This window comes from Trachurus trachurus (assembly GCF_905171665.1).
Source record: "Trachurus trachurus genome assembly, chromosome: 15".
NCBI lineage: Eukaryota > Metazoa > Chordata > Actinopteri > Carangiformes > Carangidae > Trachurus > Trachurus trachurus.
In genome coordinates this window covers 23,760,648-23,786,881 of record NC_139906.1, presented here as the reverse complement: position 1 = coordinate 23,786,881, position 26,234 = coordinate 23,760,648, and the positions used below count along the sequence as shown (strand labels likewise).

The following is a 26,234-nucleotide window of genomic DNA, read 5'->3' as shown; positions in this document are numbered from 1 at the left end:
ATGATGGTTATGAAAATTGCTCAGCCCGTCAGGTGAGCGGGTGCAGTCTGACAATAGAGCCAGGTCTGTCCGTGGGATATCGACCAGATATCACCCGTGTTCCCCTGTCACAGGAGAAAAACAATGTAGCTATAACCCCTTGTTCTCTGTATTTGAAAGACCCTCAATCATCTTCTCACGCCGTTCAAAAGAAAGGGACCTCTCCCCAGAGCATTTCCTTTAGTTTTCTTTTCTGTAATTTTATTGTCTTAATTTATAAACACATTTACTGTGTGATGTTTTTAATTTGGTCTTTTTGCAATCGATGAAAAGTATTCAGAACAAAAGGGTGGGAAAGGAGAGACAGAGAAACATAACAAGGCTGGTGTAATCTGGTATTCATAATGTCATCATGTGTAATACATTAATGGAAGTTCAATTATTAAAAAATCTCTTCAAGAACATTTTAATCATCCATTCCACTACAAAACCTCATCTACCAAAAACAAATGATCCCATCTATTAGGTTAACAGTTTTTGTTGTTGTTGCTGTTTGATTGTTTTTGAGAAGATCACAGTTTGGCATTTTAATATTAATGTTTTGTGTTATAGCCTGTTGTGTTTCTTCCTTCTGCCTAAATGTCTCTGCTCTAAACCAGAATTTCCTGTTTGTTTCTTACATCTTCTCTTGTTTCACATCCCCATTTCCTGCCCTTGCATGCCAGCAGTCTCATCTCCTTCAGTGTTAATAACTAGTTTACTATTCTTTAGGGTTTTTTAAACTTGGGTTTGGGCAGACCCACTGGACATATCTTTATGCTAAAGCAGCTGGAAGGCCACAGACAATGGATTAATAGGATCAATATTAGATTAGTATTGTCTGGTGTGTGGATCAGCGAGTAGCCTACAGTAACAGGCTTTGAAACTATGCACAGGTGCATTTAAAATAGCTCCAGTAGCATTGTGTGTGGAAATAAATGACATGTCATTGGAAATGAGGACACACTAATTGCATTAGATTAATTGACAAGGAGCTGAAAGAAAAGTGCACGAAATGAGGTGTGGGAAGGAGACTTGGTGGAAACTAAACAGTGCACTAACATGCACCCTTCAGTAGTTGACAAAATATGACAAAAACATACAAAAATAAAGCAAAGGTTGAGTAAAAACTCAGAGCTACACTTTGCTGCAAACAGTTGAAGCACGTGTTCTGGACTCTGACCTTATGAAACAGTACTAGTAGAGCATCTTACAGGTTTTATTTATTTATTTATTTTTTTACGATAGCCTACTTCTAACACTTTTTCAAAACTCTTCACACACATCAAGTATTGAAAAACGGGTCACTCAAACCCACAGTCTATGCTCAAACCGAGTCATTTCCCCTTTCTCCCCCTGTACTGCAAATGTCTGATGTTGTAATTCACACTCCCACCGGCAGGTCGCGGTGATGCGCCACCTCAACGTTTATCAACCTCTAATCAGTCCAAAAAATAAGAGGACTGTCATCGAGCTCATACGGAATAGCGGAAGTTGGCGTTGGAAATTTGTGTTTGTGTAGTGATGAGAGGCCATTATTATTGGTACATTTGTGACAAAAAGACCGACTAGGTAGATTTTTGCAGTAGAGCAGCATTCAGGCGACTGGGTCTGAAGCGACAGCATCGTAATGTCGGCTAAAATGAGCGCAGGCAAAGCCAAAGATAGCGGCGAAGTTATTAAAAACTACCACAAACAGGCGTTTGAGTACATATCGAAAGCACTAAGGATCGACGAGGATGATACAGGTTTGTGTTTTCGCTGTGTTAGCTGGTGTGTTTCAGTGTGTGACGGCTCGTATTAAACCCCCCGACCCCTCTGTGCTGACAGGTGAGAAGGAGGAGGCGGTGCAGTGGTACAAGAAGGGGATAGCGGAACTTGAGAGGGGGATTGCAGTGGAGCTCACGGCACAAGGTAAACAAGAGAGAGAAAAAACACCCAGATTTGTAACATGTGTAGTTTTGACATGTTTATTTCAAACCTCTGTGTTTTCTCAGCATCGGACCGAGAGCGAGCAAAGAGACTTCAGGACAAAATGGTCAACAACCTCACTATGGCAAAAGACAGGCTCGCCCTCTTAGGTAAATGTGCTATTTTGGTTGTCTGTCATCTGATCGTCTAGACCAAGCGAATATTGATCATGTTACACAAGCTGAGAATCAATACTGTCCTTGTTTCACAGAGGCAACACTTGCATCTAAAAGGAGGCTCAATCCACAACCAAAGCCTGTACCCAAAAGCCACACAGCTGCACCGGGCAACATCAGGCCCTCCACAGCTGTCAGACCCCCGGCTAGACCCGCTGATCCAAAGGTGTGTCCTACTTTTCCACTTGTGTGTCTTCTTCCTCTGATGAACTGTGTAGTCACATGGGGATGTTTTTTGTTTCTGGTAAGGTGACCCCGCGTTCGTCAAGAGCTCAAAATGGGAAACCTGCAGCGGGGAAGCAGCCACCAAAGAGGGACATGAAAAACTTCAAGAATGTGGACAGCAAACTGGCAAACTTGATTATGAATGAAATTATTGACAAGTATGTAGAAGCACTGCAGTTACAACTAATGTAACTTTTCCCGTCATTGATGTTTGATGTTTGACGTTACCTCTATTCATTGCAGTGGAGCTTCTGTATCCTTTGGAGAGATTGCAGGACAGGACCTGGCCAAGCAAGCACTACAAGAGATTGTGATCCTACCTGCCTTAAGACCTGAGGTGATCACTGAACATTATATCCCTGCTTATCAGTTATGGTGTTTCAGATTCTCATGTTACAGTGTACTGTTATTCACGTGCCATTTGCCTTTTAGCTCTTTACTGGCCTGAGGGCTCCAGCACGTGGTTTGCTTTTATTTGGCCCGCCTGGAAATGGGAAAACCATGCTGGTAAGTTAACAAACTAACTCAGTCAGAGTCAGACTAAACTGTGCTTTATCATTTGCCTGTAGCTCTTGATAGTCTTGCCTCAGTGATAGCGATCAAATCACAGACTTTACTTCCTCTCACAAGGCCAAAGCAGTTGCGGCTGAGGCAAATGCAACATTCTTCAGCATCACGGCTGCCAGTTTGACCTCTAAATATGTAAGAAAACCTTTTTAGTACCATATGTACATATTGACACTTCATTCAGCTTTCTATGTGTGTGTGCATGCATGTTTTTTTTTAACCTTTCCTGTGATCTCCATCATCAGGTGGGAGAAGGAGAAAAGCTTGTACGAGCACTTTTTGCGGTTGCCAGAGAATTACAACCCTCTGTCATCTTCATGGGTTTGTATGACTGCATTTATGGAGTACATGTGCCCAAAATGGAAATTATCCACCAGATTTCAGCTCACAAAGACACCTCTACTTTTTTATTTGACACGCAGATGAAGTGGACAGCTTGCTTTGTGAAAGGAGGGAGGGAGAAAATGACTCCGCTCGTCGACTAAAAACTGAGTTCCTCATTGAGTTTGATGGGGTGAGTGCATTGTTGGTGCCTAAATCAAAAGTTACTGTTGCAGCACTGGTGCTGTTCTCACAAAGGTACCTCTCTGGTTTTAGGTGCAGTCAGGAAGGGATGATAGGGTGCTCGTAATGGCTGCAACCAACAGGCCTCAGGAGCTCGATGAAGCAGTACTGAGGTATGTTATACAAGCATACATGCATTATAATAACAGAAAACAACACTGTAATACAAGGTTACCACCTTTTTCCTCTTGTGTTTATTTACAGGCGCTTTGCAAAGAGAGTTTATGTTGGATTGCCAGATGAGCAGGTATTTAATATAGAGGATTTACAAGTCTTTTATGCATTAAGTCTTTTGTTAGCTTTAAAATGTGATCTTTTCTCTTTTTTTTTATCCCATTTCATCCAGTTATTTCATGTAACTCTTGTTCCTCCAGACAAGATCCACGCTGCTGAAAAATCTTTTGGGAAAGCACGGGAATCCACTGAGCAAAAATGAGCTGTCCACTTTGGCAAAGTGAGTTCTTGTTTATACCACACAGCCTTTACAAAGTTAATTACATGAGACTTTGCATTAATTTCCGGATATGCAACTCAACAGACTGACTGCAGGATACTCAGGAAGTGATTTGACCTCATTAGCCAAAGATGCTGCGCTGGGGCCGATTAGAGGTATGATGTCTTGGTCACATTATTGTATTGATCACATACTCTGTCCTGCATGATGGGCTCGATCTGATTGATTTTAAATGTGAAATCTTTCACAGAGTTGGCACCAGACCAAGTCCGGTATATGGCTGCTAACGAGGTAAGATAGTACTGTTAAAGTGTTCACAATATTACAGATCGTTCTCCTTTTATTCTCATTTACCATTATATAATTGTGTCATCTGTCATGATTGTGCTCTTGTGTGCATTCACAGATGCGCAACATAAAGATGAAAGACTTTGAGGATTCCCTGAAGCGTATCAAGCCCACTGCTAACCCAGCGACTCTTGACATGTATGCGAAATGGAACAAAGACTATGGCGACACAACAGCCTTTTGAACTTCATCGTTCATCGTCACTTGTATTTAAAAAAGAAAAAAGAAACGAACAAAAAACTGAAAATAAGAGTGGATTCCTCTCTTTTATATGGAAGGTGATTAGGATCACATGGAGAAAAAAAATCTTCACATGTCCCAATTTGGGATCAATACAATACATCTGTCTAACCCTTTGAAGGTTGGTAAATATAATGTGACATTTTGGAAGCATTATGGGTAAATTTCCTGTTTTCTGGGAAGGCTTTGCTAATGCTTTTCTCTACTGTAATATTTAACTACTAAAACACTCTCTTACTACTTGAAATGTCCTGCAAAATTTAAAAGATCTTTCTCTTGCCTCAAGAGGGCAGCAAGTTTCTGTAAATCTGTCATAACCTCATCTCCCACATCCACTCATTACCTGATGTAAAGACTTATTGATGGTCTTGATCACCAAGTGCTCTCTGTACTTGTACACATGAAAGAGTGACAGTAATTGGAGAATATTTGCCACACGGTGCTTTTGTATTATAAAGTTTGCACTTCTTGTTTGTAGATACAGAACTTGTATTTGAAAGTTGGAATGAATCTTATTACCCATCTTTTTTTTTTTTCAGAATGAGTTATAACATTTAGTTCAAGCAGTTCATTGAGCAGAAGTAATGACCTCCCATTATCTCCTCATGCATCAATAAATAAATTCATTGAAATGTGTCCAGCTGCTGATGCCTCTAATTAGAAAATGCACTGCTCCTTCTTTAATCAGTTATATTGTGCAAAACACACACACATATACAAAGAAAAATGATTTAAAAGAAAATAAAAGTCTCTGTAATGTAATGGGGAACACCCAACTGTGTCATGCACAACCCAGAAAACTTTAGTTATACTGCACTGATGGAGTGCAGGGATATCTGACTCTGTAACATCTTCTATTTGTGTTGACACTTAGTGGCTGTCAAACAAATATGTGTATATATCAGTAAGAGTTTTAAGGTTAGAGGTATCCCAGAAAGGAAAGATGAAAGGCCCTATAACTACATTTTTACTTGATTTTGAGATAAACACATGAAGAAAATACGTTCTAAAACATCTTTCCTAGTTTACATCTGGGACAGACCTGGCGGAAGGAACTTGTTTCTCATAGCCTTGCCCTCTTGTAGACAGATGGTGCTGCAGTCCAGTTTTTTGCATTTCATGAGCACCTCCTTCAAAATGATTTCGCCTGCAACCACAGATATGTGGAATGCGATAAATTGCTGTTAATGAAAATAAAGGCCATGTTCTGCTGTGTTGACTGTCAAGTTGAATGACAGATCGAATTAAGCTGGCAGCTTTGAGTAGGCTATAGGCCTACCATGTTAGCTAAGGTTGAGGCAGAGCCTCAGGGACAACGTTAACAGCGTTGATAAGTGAAGTTAGCGCTGTGGTCAAGGTCAGAGACTCAGCTCGGACAGGGGTCACCAGCTGTGAGGGCATGGGTAATTCAAGCTGTGCAAATGCTTGTGGTCAGACATAGATCTTTATTTCCGCTCACTAAAAAAATTCACTGAAATCTTTCCCAAAGGCCCTTCCTATGGTCAGCTGGTGGTGTTGCCTGTGGTTTATGTGGCCCAGCAGCTGCATCGTCTGTTCCTACAGATGTTTGCAGACTCTGCAGATGCAAACATTTTCTGCAACTACATTTTTTCAAGCTTGTCCTCAAACTTTGAAATGATCACAAGTCTCTATCCCTGAGCTGCAACCACACCTTGGACTTACTCTCTTTCCCTCAGGGGAGAGATGTTGGCTGGAGTGTGTTTTTTAACTTGTCATGACTGAAGAGTTTCTTTCATGACGCCAGACAGGAATGGAGAGCGCTAGGGGGTTAGAGTTTAGTCATCACCTTTTTTTCCCTATTTACCCTTCACCAAGAGCATCCTGCACAGTCAACAAATGGTCTGTATGACAGGCCATTTATTTAGTTATGTTATTTTCCCACCTTTCAACTTACATGACTGAGTGTAAAATGTGTGCCTATTGGTTTTAAAGTGGACTAATCACCTCATTTCAAAATTCTCACGAGCAATTTCTTTTAGTACAACCTGTAATTGTCGTATATGCATTAAATTTTACAGCTGACAGAAGACAGAGTATTATTGAGGTGGTTTAGACCTTGAAAGTTGATTGACAGCTTCCCTTTTTGGTTGCGTGTCAGAGTCCTGCACCTCCACAGTGGCTCATTGATGCTCTGACCACTACATCCACTCATGGGAAAACAGAATAGGTGATCATTTGATACCTCCAGTGAAATAGCCCACCCTGTAGAGAGTAGAATAATAGTCAACACAGTCAGGACCTCTCACTGACTGAGCAAACAGTCTGTGAGTGTTTCTTCAAGTGGCCCATTATGAAAACAGTATGTGGATGAGAGGGTTTTGTTATACTGAGTGCACGTGTCTGTCTTTAAGGCTGCTAGACCTGCAGGGATTACTCTCTTTGTGGAGGTATTAATTATACACCGGGCATCATTTATCAGTTGTTGTGCCGTGCAGTATCACATTAGATGGTAAAAAAAATAAATAAAAAAAAGACACTTCACTGGCTGTGTTTAATAACATGTTGGAGTTTGGCTCTTTTGAGAAAAGCCTGATTGTAAATTGTTGGGCTGGTGGAAAGGGATTTCCTTCAAAATTTGGGATTTGGCCCTTTTATCACCTTTGGTTAAAAAGTGTTATTCAGGGCTTACACAGTGGAAAGCCTTCAGGGCTGAGTTGTGTCCACTTTCCAGCACTGGCTGCTACTGTTCCACTGGTCTGCACACCCAATACATAAGTTCATTTACCATGGGAGTGTTATCTTTCTCTCTCGTGGGAGGCAAGAAGCCAAGTCTAATCATGTATCCAATGGCAACATCTGTCTTTTATGGGCAAATTTATTTTTCTTGCTCACCGTTTATTTATGGTGTGTGTATCGGTGGGTGTGTTGGAGTGGAAAAAATGGGGTGTCGGTGTTTAGATATGTACATACATACATAAGTGAACATGGACTTGTTGCTGCTTCAGCCTCGGCTCGGAGTGGTGAGGAAATCTAGAATATCATGTGAAGTTTACACACTTAAGCGTTTTAAAGGAATAGTTCAGTGTTTTGAAAAACATGCTCTTTTTCTTAATTGCTAATAGCCTCACATCAATGACTGCACTGTAAATATTAAGCAACAGTAAGCTAGCTTGGCTCTGTTCAAAGGTAACAAAGTGGCTTATCAGCTCTCCTAAAGCTCAGTAATTAACAATTCATATCTTATTTGTTTAATCCATATGAAAACCAAAGCATGGAAATTACACTTCATGATTTAATGAGGGTTGGCAGACATATTTTTGGTCAAGACCTGTTGCCAACCACCACATTACTCACTGTAAAATAACAACATGTTGTTTTTACATTACATTTTATGGGAGTTTCTCATCTAAATGCTAAACCATAGTGTCTGTGCAGAAATGAGAGTGCTTTCCTCAAAATATGACATGGCTCCTTAAACTATTGTTTGTCTTTATGTAAGATGATATCATATTTCTGAGGAAGCAGCTGCAGCAGTTATTATTTTTAAGATTGTAGCTCTACAAATACAGTTTATCAGTGAATTGGTGTATTTTTACCAGGTGCTCCTAATGCTACATCATTTTCAGATCTAAATGATGGTCAGATATGACATGTATAAGCTGTCAGAATTGTATAAACAAAAGTATGCCAACCACTCTCGGCTCAAGATGAAATCTTATAAACCTAAAATGAGAGTAGAGGGCATGCTTCAGTCTCGTTAGCAGCCCCAAGGAGATGTTTGTTTTTGCTGCCTATTTGTATTCGTGGAGAGAGTTTACAGTAACCACCTGACTGTTAAATTTTCACTCTAGCACAGAGATAGGTCTGCGGTAAAGACGGTAATAGCTGGTGTCACAACCTCACTATCTAATTTGGGAGGCCAACACCTTTTTCACAAGGTGTAGGAAGGAAACAGCTTGTGGAAAAACAACAGTTGTAGCATGTTTATAGCTGATTGATCAACAGACGGAGAGGATCTTTTGAGCCCACGGGGGATTTTGGATTAAGTGTTTTTTTGTTTGTTTTTTGTGTTCTTTGGCAGATTTAACTTATATCTGCATGCCTTGAAATGATCCAAGTTAAGCTTGTGTATTTTCCCTTCCATCACAGCCTGCAGCCACAAAGCTGTAAAAGACAGAGGTGGACAGAGGGGATTGAACACTCTGTCGTGCCCGCACATGACCTGCGAAGCCATTAATCTCAGTTACCTCCGTCAGGTTATAGGAGCCAGGCCCTTTTCTTTGACTTCATAAACTGTGCAGATGTATTAGTCTTGACATCAGTCACTGCAGCTCGTCAACATGTCTCCAAAAAGGTCTCACATCTGTATGGTGCACGAGACAAAGCATTACATAGCATTATGGAAAAGATAAGTAATGTAACGTGTCTATTTAATGGAGGAGAACAGTGATGGGTACATTTTCTCCCCAGATAATGCTTAGGATTCATATTGAATTTGGACTGAGGTGGACGTGTCTGGACGTGGACTAAATGTGAGGATGGGTGGAGAGATGATTCTGTGGGGGAACGGTGCACTGTCAGGGTGAGCTGCAGGTTGCCCCGCGGTGCATTCCTTCAACTCGTGTGCAGCCAAAACACTTGATGAAAAGTGAAAGTGCAGTGAGGACTGAGCATTTTCACAAGAATAATGCTCTGTCTGTCATTCTGCTTCCCCACTCCCCTTGTCCTCCCCTTTTTATCTCTTTGTTGCCCTTCCCTTGGGTCATTCATGTGAAGACAGGAGTAGTGGTTACGCTTCACCTCTGACCCCGGTCAGGTTCACTGTGCAGACAACCAGCCTGTTCCCGTATCTTGCTACTGGGTTTGTGTCAACACTGTCCTTAGAGTTCAGGATTAAACTTAATACCTTAATAACTAAAAACAGGTGATCTGATAGTCATATTATATATTTGTCTCAAGGTGGTGGCAGTCAAATATTATCTTATAACTCTTTGTACCTAAACGTGTTTATCTGACAGTGATGATGACCTTCAGCTACCCTTTTAGTGAACTCACACAGGACAGTTCCTAAATTATCACCTCTTAATAGCCATGTCCATCTAAGGCACTAAAAGACCAGACTGTGAGAACATGCTCGTAATATTTGTGCTAAAATGCCAACATTTAGCAGTAGTCAGCTTGTTTATTTACTAATGATCACTAAACACAGAGTAGCTAATGTAAAATTGTCATTGCAGGGATTTGTGCTTGAATAAAAATATTGGACAAATTCCGATGTTGGACTAATGTTAGCACTAGATGAAAAGTCAAAAGATTGTAAAATTCATCAGAATTAATCCCGTAGGGACTCTGAATACCAATATTTCACTAAAAACTAGAAATAAAAAATCAAAGGCATCTCAATATTCTGTTTCAACCTCATGTCAGTATTCGATAGTCATTGAGTCAATATCCATTAATAAGGACCACATTAGTGGACCAAGCAAATTATTTTCTGTCCCCAGAGCTACAAAGCTACAAAAAAAACCTGATCACACCAAAATGACTGATTTGGCACAGAAGGACAATAAATAAATAAATCAGCTCTTCTTGGTAAAATCGTCTTGCTGATGTCCTTCTAAGTCTATAATCCCAGGATCCCAAAACACACACAGCTGCTTTTATCAAAATACTCTTTTGTGTGCAGTGGGATAGGTATGTGTACAAAGATGAAAGCAATTAAATGTAGGGATTTTGAATATAATTTGTTGTGGCAGGTATTGAGAGCGTTAAGCACACATTTAAAACACACATTCCTGTCTTGGTATTAGCAATCGACCTGAAAGGACTGAAGCAGTTTGCAGAGTCGTAGGTTTGCAGATCTGAACATGTTGGCATGCACTCATTAAGCCTCCTTTAGCAAATAAGTTGAATAAAACATAGTGGACTTAGGGAACTTAATCATACATGTGTATTGTTTAACTTGAAATTAACATCAACAAAACCTTAAAAACAAAAATCTGAGTGTTACTTCTGACAGAAGATGCGATCACTGGTGGATGCCCTTGTTTATCTTGTTGAGAAGCTTTTGATCACACATTAGATTCCATTTTTATGAAATATTCAAATCTATCAAAGACATCCTTGTAATGAGCCTACTGGGAGCTTTAGTGTCATCAGGATGTTTCACAACAGTGTCTTGGCATCACGCCCAGGAACAGGCCTGGAGCTCCTTTTATCTCTCTGTGACCTACAGCATCTCACAGGGTCTCACAGCACTACTCACCACATAACACACAAATATCACACAACTTGTGGTATTTTGTAAATCCTTGCTTGGTATTTCATTTTGTGGTATAGCTTGAAGTTATTAAAAAGATTCTTCTGGGGTCAACATCTGTGACTTTTATAACAAACAGTTTCATAAACATATTTATCATTCTGGCAATACTTGATGAATTTGTAATACTCAGAATGGCTTAAGTTGTACCGTGGTGTATTCTGGGTCCTGAAACTGTACTTGTTGCTTGGGAGCAGTTGGTTAGGGAGCCGACCTTGACCTCTGTCACATGACCTGAAAAACAGAGCACAGGATCATGATGAGTCCACTGGGGGGGATGGGAGTGTCACCCTAAGGATTGTTTTGGAAATCCATCAACTTTTGAAACATTGAACTTTGCTGCAGACCATGTATTAGTATGAAAACTATAGTATGTGTGACAGTGGTGGTCCTGTCACGATGCTTCCAATTGATCATGTGCCCTGGCTACTTGGCCAAAGGGATGTCCCTTTGGGTGACTGGCAAGCGCGCATGACTTTTACCAGGGACGTGTGGGTTCAATCCCCGCCCGGGCCCTCTTCACCTTGCCACATTCTGGCGTTGTTGGCAGGATCCATGTAGCACTAGGCGTGGGTCCATGGATTCCTAATGTGTGGCAGCCTGCGCAGAAGCACGAGGACGTGCTTGTGAAAAGAGGGGGAGAGATGTGACAGTGGTGGTCCTGTCACGATGCTTCCAATTGATCATGTGCCCTGGCTACTTGACCAAAGGGATGTCCCTTTGGGTGACTGGCAAGCGCGCATGACTATTACCAGGGACGTGTGGGTTCAATCCCCGCCCCTCAACTGTCACATTCAGATGTGACAGTTGAGGTTCCTGTCACTATGCCTCCAATTGATCATGTGCCCTGGCTACTTGGTCAAAGGGATGTCCCTTTGGGTGACTGGCAAGCGCGCATGACTCATACCTGGGAGATGTGGGTTCAATCCCCGCCCGGGCCCTCTTCACCTTGCCACATATGCATATTGTTGATGTGACCAAGGATGGGTACGCAGCCACGGGAAAAGCTGCGTCAGATATTTTTGAAAAGCTATATGGAGCAGGAAGAAAACCTGAGCCAGTAAGTGACTGCAGTGATTATTAGATGCTTCAGATGGTGAATTTTGAGATATCATAGTGTGACAGTTGAGGTTCCTGTCACTATGCCTCCAATTGATCATGTGCCCTGGCTACTTGGCCAAGGGGATGTCCCTTTGGGTGACTGGCAAGCGCGCATGACTCTTACCCGGGAGGTGTGGGTTCAATCCCCGCCCGGGCCCTCTTCACCTTGCCACATTCTGGCGTTGTTGGCAGGATCCATGTAGTACTAGTGGTGGGTCCATGGATTCCTAATGTGTGGCAGCCTGCGCGGAAGCACGAGGACGTGCTTGTGAAAAGAGGGGGAGAGATGTGACAGTTGAGGTTCCTGTCACTATGCCTCCAATTGATCATGTGCCCTGGCTACTTGGCCAAGGGGATGTCCCTTTGGGTGACTGGCAAGCACGCATGACTCTTACCCGGGAGGTGTGGGTTCAATCCCCGCCCGGGCCCTCTTCACCTTGCCACAATAGGGTAGCTCTACACCAAGAGTTATAAACTTTAATGTGCACCGTTGCAGCATCCTGTGCAAATCACTGTATAATTACAGCACAGTGTCATTAATTAACCTCTGCAATGCACACAGCAGCACTACTGATAACTGATATGATATTACACAGCCATGCAATTAAAATGAAATGGTGAAAGAGTGAACACTTGTGTCATAGGTGGGGGTTTTACTCATGAAGATAGTCAGAATTTTGAAAACAATGTGACAGGGGTCGAGTGAACAGAATTTTATCACCTGGGCCTGCAGAAGGCTTCACGAAGAGTGTTTGAGCTCATTATTAAGCATTTAACAAATATCATCAGCAGCTGGTAGATAAGCTAAAAGAAAGTTAATATTTTCTAAGAGTCTAAAAACATGACTTTAAATGGATGATAATGTTACCCGTGGCCTGATTTCAGTGCTTGGTGTCAATGACACCCAAGCCCAAGCTGTTAGCATGCTGCTAGCACTCTTTCGTGTGTGCAAGGCTGGGAGAAATGAGGAGAATAAGCTGCTAACGGTGACGTAATATCAAGAGGAGTTATTTATGGGACATGTCATTGGGCTCCTCAAAGGATGAGTACATTTATTGTATCATACCTCAGTCTCCTCTCCTATCATCACGCAGATTTATGACAGCTCGTGTTTTTTAAATGATGTTATTTTCCTGATTAATGGGACAGGCCAAATTTAACTGAGTTTTAGACCAGACAGTAATGAGAGTTGGTTAGACAGTTTAAATTGAGATGGGGTGGAGGGGTGGGGGGCAGCTGTTTGATCTATTGGCTCAGCTAGCCTACTCTATGAAACACACAGACAGACACACAAACTGATAACATACAGCACAGCATAATGTGGATGGTATTTTAAGTGGAAGCCCAGATCTTCCCAGGTGTTCTGCAGCTGGACATTGAATGGTTGAGTGAGTCACTATACGAACTGTCTGGTATGTTGTCCAGGTGGTCAGGGAAGCCCCTCTTCTTAAGTGAGACCAGGCCTCAGAAGGTTGAACTCCCACACATGAACTGCATTGGAGAAAACAGGCTTTAAAAAACTTCTTCACCTACATCCACCATGTTCTCTGTGGAGCTCTGTGCATCTTATGCAAATGACCCGTATTATTAGACATACTGTATCAGCATGAGAAAACACATAGGCTATTGTAGGAGGGATGAAAAAGAGTTCATACCATCCAAGAAATGCACCTTGTCCGCTTACAAAGTTTGCCTGCTTGTTTTCATGTCTATAACATAACAGTAGTAGGCTACAACCTTGAATCTACTTGTTCTACTGGTCTGTATCTCTCCTCCATCTGTCTCTGTCACTACAATGGCCTATTTTCTCCACAGGGATCAGTAAGCTTTGTGAAATCAATAAAGAGGAATACAGAATACAGAGGGACAAAATATATTGGGTTTTCCATGATGTAGCACAAAGGCGCCATGGCCTGCATGTCCAGATTTTCATTAGTGCATTCATTAGTACAAGTTAAGTAAGATGAGATGAGAAGATACCACTCTGATGCCCGCAAGCAAATAAAAAGTTCTCTTAGCTTAGCATAAAGTCCGGAAACAGTGGGAAACAGCTGGCTTGAGTTGCCTCCAGGATTAAAATAAAATCTCTAATCTCATCTCTCCACAACAGTCCTGAGTGTGTCCAGAATTTTCCCAAGCACCCATCCAATAATTATGAACAGCTTGTCCAGTCTCCTTGTGTTTATGTTGTACATGCTGCTGCCCCAGTAGACAGTAGCATAAAAAGTGATAGCTGTTTGCAGTTTTGATGCTAAGCTATGTGCTAACCCACTTCTGGCTGTAGTTTCCTATTTAACAAAATCACATTTGTATAGGCTAGTGTTTACATCCTTGAAATATTTAGAGCTGCATCTAAAATTCAGTAATTGATAACTAAGGGTTTTAAAGGGGCCCCAAGGGGCCTCAAGGGGCCACATTCAGCCAGCAGGTCAGTTTGAAAGGTGTCTTCTTCCTTCTTAATGAGGCCCAAACAGTCATGTGTCATGGGTCATCAGAAGAAGCAAGAATGTTACGGATAACAAGTTTTTGCTGAAGGAGAGGATAATGGTGGTGCTCACTAACCTCTGTCACACTCGGGTCACATCACCGACCCTGACGGGGTGTCAGGACAGCACGTAACATCTTTGCTGTTAACGGGGACACGCTTTTTTAAAGAGATTTGAAACGCTTGTTTGATGTGACTTTGATCCTGACTGACAGTTTCAAGCTTGTTTACTCCTTTCCGCCATCGACAGAGACACCCCCATGTGTTACAACACATCGAGTTGGGGCACAGGTGGACTTCCCTTGAGATGTCCAAAGAGATCTGCAGTTTGATAGGTTGTCAGTTTGTCAGGCTCCTGCAGCTGCAGCTCCTCAGAGAGCAAGGTCACTAATCTCTTTAGTCCCCAGAAGGCCCGGTGAGTGTATCCAGGGGCCAGTGTCAGAGCACAGACCACTCACTCAAACCAGGAAGACTGGAGAAAAGAGCTACCGATACTCTCCCCACTGTGCCAAACAGACTGCCAGCTACTCCAGGTAAGCTCCACTGGAAGCAAAAGCCACAGACTCTCAGACATCAGACAGTTGGCCAGGGAGAAAGGGCGTCAGTTTAAAGATCCTTGGAAATCCTGCGAAAGTTTTTTTTTTTAAGTATATTTTTGCCTTTATTTGATAGATCAGTAGAGATAGACAGGAAAGGGGGAGGCAGAGAGAGGCGGAATGACATGCAGGAAAGGGCTGCCCAACGCAGGATTCGAACCGGGGCCGCCTGCGGTGAGGACTATAGCCTCTACATGGGGCGGCCGCCTTAACCACTGCGCCACGCACCGCCCCATCCTGCGAAAGTTTGAGTGTGCTTCAGTTTTCCCCTGGAAAATATGCATTTTTCTGCATCCGTTTGTGTCCACATCCCAACAGGATGTAGCGTATTATTTGCGGATTTTACATTTCCGTGTCTGTATTTTGGCAAAATATCTCCTCGTGTCAAGACTGATGTACAGACCCCTTCGGGGGAAGGCGTGTATTTGACTCTAAATGAGACCTACTTACATAAGTTACCTGCTTAAACAAACAGACTCTGGCAGAGAAATTGCAAAGTGGACCCAGTGCCCAAATAAATGTTTGCATGTGGTTCAGAGCCAAAGATCTTGAGCCACAAAACGAATCCACACTGCTCCACACAGAGGCTGTGTTCACTTGCTTTTAAATGCATACTGAACCATTCATCTTCTGTTCCTATGGGGTTTATTATAAGGTATTATCCAAAAAGTGTTTCAAACAACAGTGCAGCCTCTTTCTCCTGAATATAATAGTTGCAGATAAGACCAGCAATATAAAGTGCTCTTTTCCTGTGAGCAATTTCATAAAGCCCAGCTGGACAGAAAACTACACCTCTGTAACACCATGCACTTGCTTTTAAATAATTATATTCAGGCAACAATATGTGGCTGCAGGCTCTCCTTGTCGAGGCACAGAACTGTTTTGGTGCAAGAGGGAAGAGGAAAACAGTCCAGTCTTTGTACCTGAGGTAAAGTCGCTGCCTGAGCTGTGGGCTTCTATGAGGGATTTCAGAAAACTTTGACTTGAGAGGAGCATTTCACGAATCTAAGAGCTGTACTAGTAAACATCACATTGTCCTGGTCTAACTTGACACATCATGTCTAATATCCAGCTCATCCAAATGACATCACTGGAATGTAGAGTTTTCCCATGGACTCACATGCAACACTCTGTCATCAAGCTTAAAGAGTAACATGTTGCCCTCTGGCAAAAAAAACAATAAATTTCTCACTATTGTGAACTGATAGACCCAAGAGTTTCAAACTCTTTGAGAAGGAGGTGTGAACATGGTCTAAGGGCAGAGGTTGTTTATGGAGTATCGTTACTGGACTTATGCCACGTTCACCTGTCGGCCAGCTGGACGCTCCTTGAAATTAGCTCCCTTATTTGTGAAAATGAGCAAAAAGTTAACGGGTGTCTTGTTAGCTGTCAAATCCGACCAGCCATTTTCAAGACAGTATGTAAAAGGTAAGATTCACATTCATGTAAAATTTCCTGTAAACACTATAGACCAAGTTGGCTGAGATTTTCTTTCTTTAAATAGCTGCAATGGCTAAAAGGAAGCATAGAAAAATGTAACGCAGTGAGAGACGTCCTTTACAAAAAAAAAATCATGCACAGTTTGACCCAAAAAATGACAGGCAAGCCATTTACCTCCATACTGTGTGGAGCCTTCATACAAGAGGTGCCTGTGCCTCTCGTTCAGTGACAGGGAGAGAGAAAGTGTGTGGACCTTTTTTTAAGCAGATCCTGTATTGGTCTCTTGACCTGGTGTATGTCCTCTGTGAAGAGAGGCTTTGTTGCCCTCAGACAGATCGTAGCCTTTAACACACACCTCCATAATAGTATCTGTGTCTGTGATTTTCCATTTGGAAAATTGTGAGCTTTTAACCTCACATCCCAGACTTCACTTGACACAGAGAGAGAAAGAGAGAGAGAGGGAGAGAGTGTAATCATCATAAGCCTAATGATACAGTGGCCCACTGTGGCTCCGCTGTGATGGCCAAGCTTCACGCACACACTTGCCAAAGCATACAAGCAGGAGTTAAGCTAATCTTGATGTCTTCCTGTGATGTGTTGACACCTGAGCATTGTACAGTGCGCGGTACACGTCACCGCTTTGCTGAGCAACCCTCTTAACGCAAAGATGTGTAAGACTGCTTTTCCTGAAGTCGGCCAGCCACAAACCTGCTGAATGCAGGTTCTTACTTGGACTGCGACCACTCAGCTTAGCAGTGTAATCTCAGCAGCAGCTGTCATCAACACTGATGGCACGACAAACGCTGCTCACTTGCTGCCAAAACAGTCTTATCTTCTAACTTTCTCTGAGAGGATGTAGGTATGAGGACCATTAATGAAAATTTACATTAACAAAAATGTCATGACTTTGCATTACAAACAATATGACTTGTCATGCTGTGAATACTTAAACATCTGACCCTATCGCCCAGTAGAGGCTTGGTTGTACTGTGAGGTTCCTGCATGATGCCTACCTCAACTTTTATCCCATTATTCAAGACTTCAAGAAGACTCACACCACAGAGGCATCAGAAAACCTCTGTGTCACCCCGGGCTGCACACACAGGGCTCACTGCTGAGCCGAACCTGCGTTATGTGGCGTCTCTGGGCGAAGGTGGGGGTTAGCGATGACTGGGTTCAGTGTTTGCCGCTGGACGGGTGACAGTTGAGGTCAGGGGTTCAATTTTCCCTCAGCTTCGTCTCTCTCTCTCCGGACTGGCTTTCAGAGGCTGAAAGAAAGGGCTTGATGAGGAGGACTCGGAAGCACTGAGGCATCTGGCATCAGGAGCAGCCCTTCCCTCCACATCCTGAGGGCCAGCAGAGCTGCTCTGTGGCAGCCAGAGGAGAGAAACAAGGTGCACACTGTGATCTAAACGCAGACTGAAGGGGGGCGGTTCAGGTTACCCCTTCGGTAGGTGTGTTGCCACAGAAAAGCTCACTGTGAAGAAGGATGGAGGAAGGGGGATGTTGTGCTAATGTACACTTGCATAGAACAAAAGGATTTTAATCAATAAAATTGCATCAATATGTTGTTGTAGTTCCCATGACTGAGTTTGCCTTCATTGTGTCAGAGCCTTCAAGTGTAAATCACAGGGGACGCTGTTATAGTGCAAGATGCTCTCACACTGGCATCAGAGCACAGTGAATTTGTCAGTGCATTAGGTCACACTAACGTAATTATACTTAATATGATACTTCTGGGCTCAGTGTACATTTAGATGAATGAGCTTTACATTTAAGCAAGTGCAGTCGGGACTGGAGTCATCACCCACAGGACCTTTTCTAAATGGAAGTGATTAGTGAAAACTAGAACATGTCTCTGGAGAGGAGGTGCCGGCTCATAGTCACTGATGAAGGAGTAATGTTCAAAGTACAAAGAGATTTTTTTTTTCTTTTTTGAATGGCTCGGGTGACATAAATTGTTGCCAGACTATATACAGTACAGCAACACTGTTGCAAACAGCTTCCATGACTTTTGTTTAAATCCACTGCAGGTCGAGTCATTGAGATTGGGATCCTTTTTTCTCTATAGGTACCTGGGTGGAAAAAAATCCATCAGGTTTACGCATAGACACAGATAATGCACAGGCAGAGAGAATAGTTTCACATTTATGAAATGTATATAGAGGTGTGACTGGTAATACAATACAACTTTTAAAATGTGTTGGGAGAATTTCATTTGTATTTGAGCGCAGCTTTTCCAGTGTGAACAAGATCTAATGTTAAAATGTCCTGTATTGAGCTGTAATCAGAGCAGAAGTACCTAGGTACTGTTACCAATAGAGCCTCAAACATTAACAACATGCAATGCTGCTGCTGCTGCTGCCTTGTCTTTTTTATGGAGGATTATCAAAGATGTTATGATGAGTTAGAAGAGTGAACTGTAATAAAATTGTCTTATGCTTGCTTGATAGCATCTCCATCCAAAATATGGCAACAGTCAATTTGATAACCATGAAGGATTTGGATATGGGCTTGATAATGTTAGGGTGGACTGTGTACTTTTTCTTTTTACCAGAATTGAAAACAGGCTTTTAAGAGGGATTAGAAATAAAATGTATGCATTTTTGGATCACAGAGACATGTTGTTTATGTATTTGGTGAATAAAGGAGGACCATGAATATACCCTTGTGGAACCCCTGGACTAACACTAAAGGGGTTTGACTTGATACTGTCTGTGGCTACTGTTCAGCCTGAGAGTCATAAAACCTAATCACTCTTCATTTACACCCACTGAGCGAAGGTTTTCCAGTAGAATACCTTGATCAACTGAATGTCGTAGATAGGTCAATGAAATGTACAGGCCATTTTTGATGATTGCCCATGGTTTCAATAAAATTGTTAAGTACACAGCTGTTGCTGCTGTGCTGTGACATGATTCTTGACATTAGACATGTATTTGAACATGCAGCCTTGGCGAGGTGTTGAATTGAAAAGATGTTTTGGAAATACGCTTAGTGGCTTTCCTGCAGAGAGTCAGACAAGAAGATCAATTCCACTCTTAAACAGTATCTAGCAGCCAATTATCTTGGCAAGATGGGGAGGGCACAGGGAGGCGTAGTTAGTCTGCTTCTGCCCATTGAGGAAACAAAACCAAATTCCCATGCATTTAGATTTCACCATTTAACACATTGCAAGGTCTTTGTGCTGAAAAACCTACATGTAAAAAACAGGTTTTCTGTTTATATCGGCACTATTTTTGTCTGTGTACAGTCAAGTGAATGATTGAGCTGCAAAGGGTCTTTCAATCAGTGCTTTTGTTAATTTTAAGATCCACAGAATGTTATGTTACAAATAAATTTTTGCTGAAAGTCATCCTGTCCACAAATGATTAAAGCAGAAGTAAGCGGAATATTTGTGTTAATATAAGTCTTAAATAGTTATATCTTCCGACGGCAATTACTTACATAGAGTGTTTGGTCTGAAACACGGGTCTGTCAGTCACTCTGCTCTGCTGTAAGCCGAGGAGAAAACTTTCCTTGTATCCTACAACCTTTATCCAATGAGGAGAACGGCATAAAGGGGCTGTGTGTGTGCAGCCAAGGGATGCACGTGAATGTGGTGACGTAGGGACGAGGGCGGGGACTGCTAACTCCATTGGCTACTTCTGCTTTAACAAAACAATTAGACCTTGTATTTTGGACTCTGCTTATGGGCCTTAGGGTGTTTTCATGTGACATGGGTTGTATAGGGCTTAAATGAATTTAAATGAACAACAAGGTTGACATTTCCCTGTTGTTGAGGATTTCCACCCAAAATCTCGACCTGCTTAGTAGTTAAGAAATAGATAGGATTACAGCTGCAATCACTTGCACAGTGAGTGGTAACGTATTAGTGACTGTGTCTAAGCTGGATTTAAAATGAAGTGACCGGTCATCCTTACTTGAGTGTCTACTGAAAGGCAAAGAGAGCAGAGCAACTGTAGACGTTAGCAAGGATTCATGCATCGAAACTCAGGCCATGGAAATAACGTTGAAGGGTTTTCCTCTGAAGGTGGTGAATATTCCATGGAGGAATAATAACCTCAGCACTTTGCACACAGAACCTCCCCTGTCCGAACAAGGAGAGACCGTCATCGGAGTCTACTTGTTAGTGTTGGGTAAGTCAACCATCATACACTAGAGTACAATACAACTTGTACTGTGGGGTTGCAGAGTTTTATTTTGTATACATTGTCTATGCTTTGTAGTAGAATTATCATAGCTCATAGCACGGTCATTTCTATTACTCTGCTGAAAAACATTTTAGATGAATAAATAATGACATATATCCTCATGGTTTCAAAAATGTAATTCTGTCGGGGGGAAATGCTCAACCTAGCCCTTTAAATCCTAGCAAGAAAAAGCCACACATTATTTAAGTCTTATCAACACAAATAGCTGCTGCTCTCGTCTCCAAAGACCAGTCCACTGCTCACTCAGACAGTTTGGTTTGCGATGGAGACACTGTTTCTCTGTCGGCCCAGTGCAGTCGTGGGAATCAGTCTAACAGAGACAGAGTTAGAAAAGGGGAATGGATTCTCTTGGCTTTTTGCCACTGTTATCTAAGGCTTACTCTATTCTCCTCTCTGTTGTATTATTATATATTTCACATTTCATTCATATTTTATGTTATATATGTGAAGTTTTGTCCGGTACCTTAGCAGTTGACACAATGATAGAGGTTAACTCTCTAATAATAGTAACTACGCACTTCTCACCTCTGTTCTACGCTACCACTCACCTGTACCTCTCACCTCTACTCTACTTTACTATTTTAATCTTCTCGACTCTAACACGAGACACTCTGCTGAACTGTGCTGCAGTCTCCTCTAATAAACTCCACTGTGTTGACTAACCCTGCTGTATTATATTCACTATACTACACTATACAAAATTACACTGATAGACTTGTCGACTCATGAAAACTAAGCGTTAACATAACATAACGCTGCATTGCATTGCAGTGCATCTCTGTTCCTTTATATTAGAATTAATATGTGGTTTGTCTCTCTGTAGGATGGCTGTCCTGGTTTGGAAACAGTTTAGTGATATTTGTCCTGCACAGACAACGGGCCTCACTACAGCCAACAGACTTCCTCACTTTAAATCTTGCCATCTCTGATGCCAGTATCTCAGTATTCGGCTACTCCAGAGGGATCCTAGAGATATTCAATATCTTCAAGGATGATGGATATTTGATCACCTGGATCTGGACCTGCCAGGTAAAAGCTGCACTAAGACCATAAATATATTTTATCATTACTTGGTTAGTTTACTATTGTATATCCTATCAGATTTTGCACCAAGTATTAAATTGTGGTGCAGTTTGCATCATCAATACTTAGTCAAATCCTAGTCATTTTTGGTTTGATATGGTTTGAAAGTGATGACTGTGCAGAGTTGCAAAAAAAAAAAAAAAAAAATGTGTACACACATCTGCTCTCTTGGGCCAATCCCAATTACTGAAGTACATTAAAAGAATCTGTGGAAGTCTTACAGTATGTGAGTGAGTATGCGTGTGAATGTGTATCTGCAAGGGATTATGCTGGAAGCCATGTGGGCTGGAGGTTAAATCTATAATAAGATTACCACTGTGGAGACCTTTAAATGGGAGAAACCAGCAGCGTGGCACCTGTCATCAACCAAACAGGAAACAAATAAGAGCAACAGGGTGGAAATTCGTTACATCATTTAATCACCTGCTCTTATATTGCTGAATTAAGACATGCAATTTGTTTCAAATTCAAATATGAGCTGTTGTGTGTAATGACTAAGATTTACTGTTCATTTCTGTTTTCCTCCTCCTGCAGCCTCAGCTTGAAATGAAATAGTTGTCATACTTTAGCTTGGAATTCATCCAGGGTATTTTTCTAGCTCAAGGCTAGCTGTGGTGGAAACCATGATATCCGCGCCACAGTGAGTGAACTCTCTGAGGAATCATGTGAAAACAAGCTGGTGTAACTCAAACACTTTAAATCTCAGAAGCGAAACCCGAAAGCCTGAGCGGTGGAGACACTGTAAATGAAGCTTTGCCACCTTTAGACTTCAGTGCAGTCACTGAGATGATCTCATCGCTCAGACATCCAATCTCTGGTTTTCAGGTGAAGGAGAAATATTGGGATAGCAGTGGGTCCCCCTCGTTTCACCGTCCTCTCAGAAAATGGAGGGAAGTAAAAGAGGGAAAAGTGAGAAGTGACAGAAACAGAGTAGGGAAGGAACAGGAAGGTGAATGAGACAGGCATGTGAGAAGCATTAGCAGATTACTGCATGGAGCATGATGGGACATGAACAGTTGCAAGCTGGGCCAGATCCTGGTGTTTTGCACCCTATGGGACAGGATATCATTGAATATGATAGAGCTGTATACCTTTTGATGTTGCAAAGGAGAATACAGAGGAAGAACAGTCAGGCCACTGTACAGGGTGTATAAATATGCTCCGATCTGAAACCACTACTTGTATGAGACTTGTCCAAAATTTGCAACATCTTTTCTTGTGAGCCAAACCAGAGATGAAACACTCTTCGTCAACATGAGCCATGAGGATGTAATCACGATGATTTCGTCTGTTTGCACCTGGTCCCGAATTCTTTTGAAACAACAGAAAATGTTCAAGAGACAAGCGCTGGGTTTAAATCATATGTGTCTAGACATTGGAGGTCGAGTAATCTGCCAAATGTGAGGGTGAAAAAACGTGATGAGTGACAGTAATAGGATTAGGACTAAGGAAGATCAGGAAAGTAATCAGTGAGGACCTTAAGAGATCCAAGTCACCTGGAAATGGCACAGCGGGGAGCTGGGTATTGCACAGTCAGAGCCAGAATGAAACAAAGAGGCATAATTCCTTTTAAGAAGAGCTGGTATTAAAAGATTGTCTTCCCAAATAATGGACTGAATGCTAAAACGCTTCCTGGTTTTATTGTATTAGGCAGTCGTTCAACTTTTTCTCCCACTGGTTTTTGTGGATTTCACAGTAAAATCTATTCAACCTTAGTGAGAGTTTTCATTGTAATGCAGCCTATCAGTGCTGATGTTGATTGTTTTTAAAAAGGGAAATGCCCTGGGTCTTGGACATTTTGGCCAAAAGGCAGGAAGAGTTCTCCGTCTTGTCTCCATCTGATAATCTCCAAAGCAAAACAAACTCAACAGACAAAGTTCTGGGACAATTAGGGAAACAATCAATACCCACCCTGAGGCTTCAGTGACAACTCAGAGACATTTTAAAGACGTCATGTCATGATTGACCAACCTACCTCTCCCTCTCTGTCTGTCTGTCTGTCTGCTTCCAGGTAGATGGCTTCTTCACGCTGCTCTTCGGCCTTGCCAGCATCAACACCTTGACCGTTATCAGCGTCACCAGATACATCAAGGGATGTCACCCAAACAAAGGTAAACTCAAACCCCCGCTGAACTCCAGAGAGAGAACGGGTAGCAAACGTCAGACCGGCGTTTCTGCCCTACTCACATTCCTGCAGCTCTTATCTGACACAAAAGTGTGTTTTCCAGTGCTAATGAAACCTTATTACCGACCTCAGCTGTGGAAATAACTACCACTTGTCTCCAGCAATTTCATTTACATTTCACCAACATGTCATTAAGTTAATTTGAGGTGACATTTTCTATTTTGGGTGCAACAAGAATGTCTTAATTATATGGAAATTAGGTTGAGCAACTGCCTCTGTTGTCAGCGTGCGAGAGGAATGTTTACAGTGTTTGTGGTTTTTCATAAAGAAAAACCTATATAAACCTGTGTAGGTTTTTCTGTTCTGTTTTCCCACATTGGCGGTTAAGCTGAGCACTAGTATACATCATTAACTGTATTACGCACAGCAGCTGCAACTACTGCAAATCGCAGCAGATATTGATCAGCATGCAGAAATAATTAACAGTGTGAGTGTTTTTTTTATTTTTAGGATTAACATCAGATTGAACTAGTACATAGTATATAGCAATATAAGATATGCAGCCAGTAACCAACAGCAACAGAGGCACTGTATGTTGGCTGCCATGTTTAACAAACTGTACTGCTTTTACAGTTATGTTATATTGACATAAGATATGGGAGCGCTTGCTGGAAATAGAGCAGAGTGACTGATTTCTTTTTCTTGCCCTGAACACAAAGCTATGTGAACTTCTCAATAGAGGTTCTTTTCAGTCACAGATGTTTGCAAAGGCTGTCAATATAAGAAAAGAGCTCATTGTTCAGAGAATGTCACATTCATAACAAGTCAAGAATGCTGGATCTTTAAGTGCCTCTCACTTTTTCTGTCCCATGTTTGCCAAAGTCAGGACATTTAACCCTTTTAAACTGCACACAATCAAACAACTCTTTCACGATTATGGGAACATATTATGTTCATGTTGCTTTTCTTGTTTTTGTGTGTGTTTTTGCAGCTTTCTGTGTCAACATAAACACCATCGCTGTGTCACTCATCTGCATTTGGACTGGAGCGATGTTTTGGTCTGTTGCTCCGGTGCTGGGCTGGGGCAGCTACACAGGTCTGTTTCCAAACACTGAGCAAACAGAAGAGAGAAATTCAAGCCCCGATCTGACTTTTGTGTCTTCTGTTCCCCCAGATCGAGGTTATGGCACCTGTGAGGTGGACTGGTCCAAGGCCAACTACTCCACCATCTACAAGTCCTACATCATCTCCATCCTAATCTTTTGCTTTTTCATCCCCGTGTTGATCATGCTCTTCTCCTACGTCTCCATTATCAAGACAGTGAAGAGCGCTAATGCCATGTCAGCTGACGGTTTCCTCACCGCCCGCCAAAGGAAGGTGGAGCGGGACGTCACAAGGGTAAGCGACTGGAGAAACAAAAATAGATTTTAGTTGGAAATACTTGATTGTAAAAGAAAAAATAAGACATAATTCCTCTCCTGGTAATTGTTCCCTCATGTTCCTCTCTAGATTTCCATTGTAATCTGCACTGCTTTCATCATGGCCTGGTCGCCATATGCAGTGGTGTCTATGTGGTCAGCCTGGGGTTTCCATGTGCCAAGCACAACCAGCATTATCACCCGTCTCTTTGCCAAGTCTGCCAGCTTCTACAACCCGCTCATCTACTTCGGCATGAGCTCCAAATTCCGCCAGGACGTGGCTGTGCTGCTGCCATGCACGCGAGAGCGCAAAGAGGTGGTGCGTCTGCAGCACTTTAAAAACATCAAACCCAAGGCAGAGAGAACGCCCCCGCCCGAACCGCTTTATCTACAGAAGCTGGAGGCAAAATACGCAGCGGCACAGCTGAGCCAAACCAATCCTGACAGTGACTCAGGGGTCAACAGCCCTCCTCACACACCTCCATCTGACCCACAGGGGGTCTTCACCATTGATGTGCCCTCACACATTGAAACATCAGAGTACTGGTGTGACAGGCTCTGAGGACTGTCTCCATACCGGAATTACAAGGGGAGATTGAGAGTATTTTTTATATTTTTTGGTCTTACCCATGTTAATGAACTTTATGTGTAAGTTGTGTTAATAAATTATTTTCTGTTTCACATGTGTTGACAAGACTTTTCATTTCCTGTGTATCCATCTGAAATGTGGAGCCAGCAATGTAGCGAGACAATAGATGCACAATAACATCTGGAAATGCTGAGATGTGCTTGACTCAGCTGAGGCATGCGACGCCATGGCACAGGTTTCTGCCATTTCCTCTGCTGCCCATGAGAGCACTCATGCCATCGCATCTTCCATATATCCCACATCGGCCAGGAGACGCCAGACTGTGAACTCAAAAGCACCA

General features: G+C 42.2%; 2 protein-coding genes across 3 annotated transcripts; both read left to right on the top strand.

Annotated features, from left to right (window-relative positions):
• The first annotated feature begins 1,487 nt into the window (after window positions 1-1,487).
• Window positions 1,488-5,151, top strand: spast (spastin). 2 transcript variants are annotated; one of them, XR_014595993.1, is made up of 16 exons: window positions 1,488-1,766; window positions 1,849-1,932; window positions 2,016-2,099; window positions 2,201-2,331; window positions 2,415-2,548; window positions 2,634-2,727; window positions 2,823-2,897; window positions 3,021-3,092; window positions 3,203-3,278; window positions 3,380-3,471; window positions 3,555-3,634; window positions 3,726-3,768; window positions 3,868-3,975; window positions 4,060-4,130; window positions 4,226-4,266; window positions 4,382-5,151. XR_014595993.1 is itself a non-coding variant. In XM_083988443.1 (16 exons), the coding sequence occupies exons 1-16, from the start codon at window positions 1,649-1,651 to the stop codon at window positions 4,505-4,507; spliced, it is 1,401 nt and encodes a 466-aa protein (XP_083844569.1). In that variant the 5' UTR covers window positions 1,488-1,648; the 3' UTR covers window positions 4,508-5,151. The 2 variants fall into 2 exon arrangements, 1 of the variants encoding a protein (XP_083844569.1); XM_083988443.1 differs by having other exon boundaries at window positions 3,896-3,975.
• Window positions 5,152-20,465: 15,314 nt separating this feature from the next.
• LOC310998007 (opsin-5-like) lies at window positions 20,466-25,867 on the top strand (the record flags this gene model as incomplete). Its single annotated transcript, XM_083987891.1, has 6 exons — window positions 20,466-20,604; window positions 21,503-21,708; window positions 23,774-23,873; window positions 24,879-24,983; window positions 25,062-25,285; window positions 25,397-25,867. 6 exons carry the CDS (start codon window positions 20,466-20,468, stop codon window positions 25,865-25,867), a joined length of 1,245 nt encoding a protein of 414 aa, XP_083844017.1.
• Window positions 25,868-26,234: the final 367 nt, after the last annotated feature.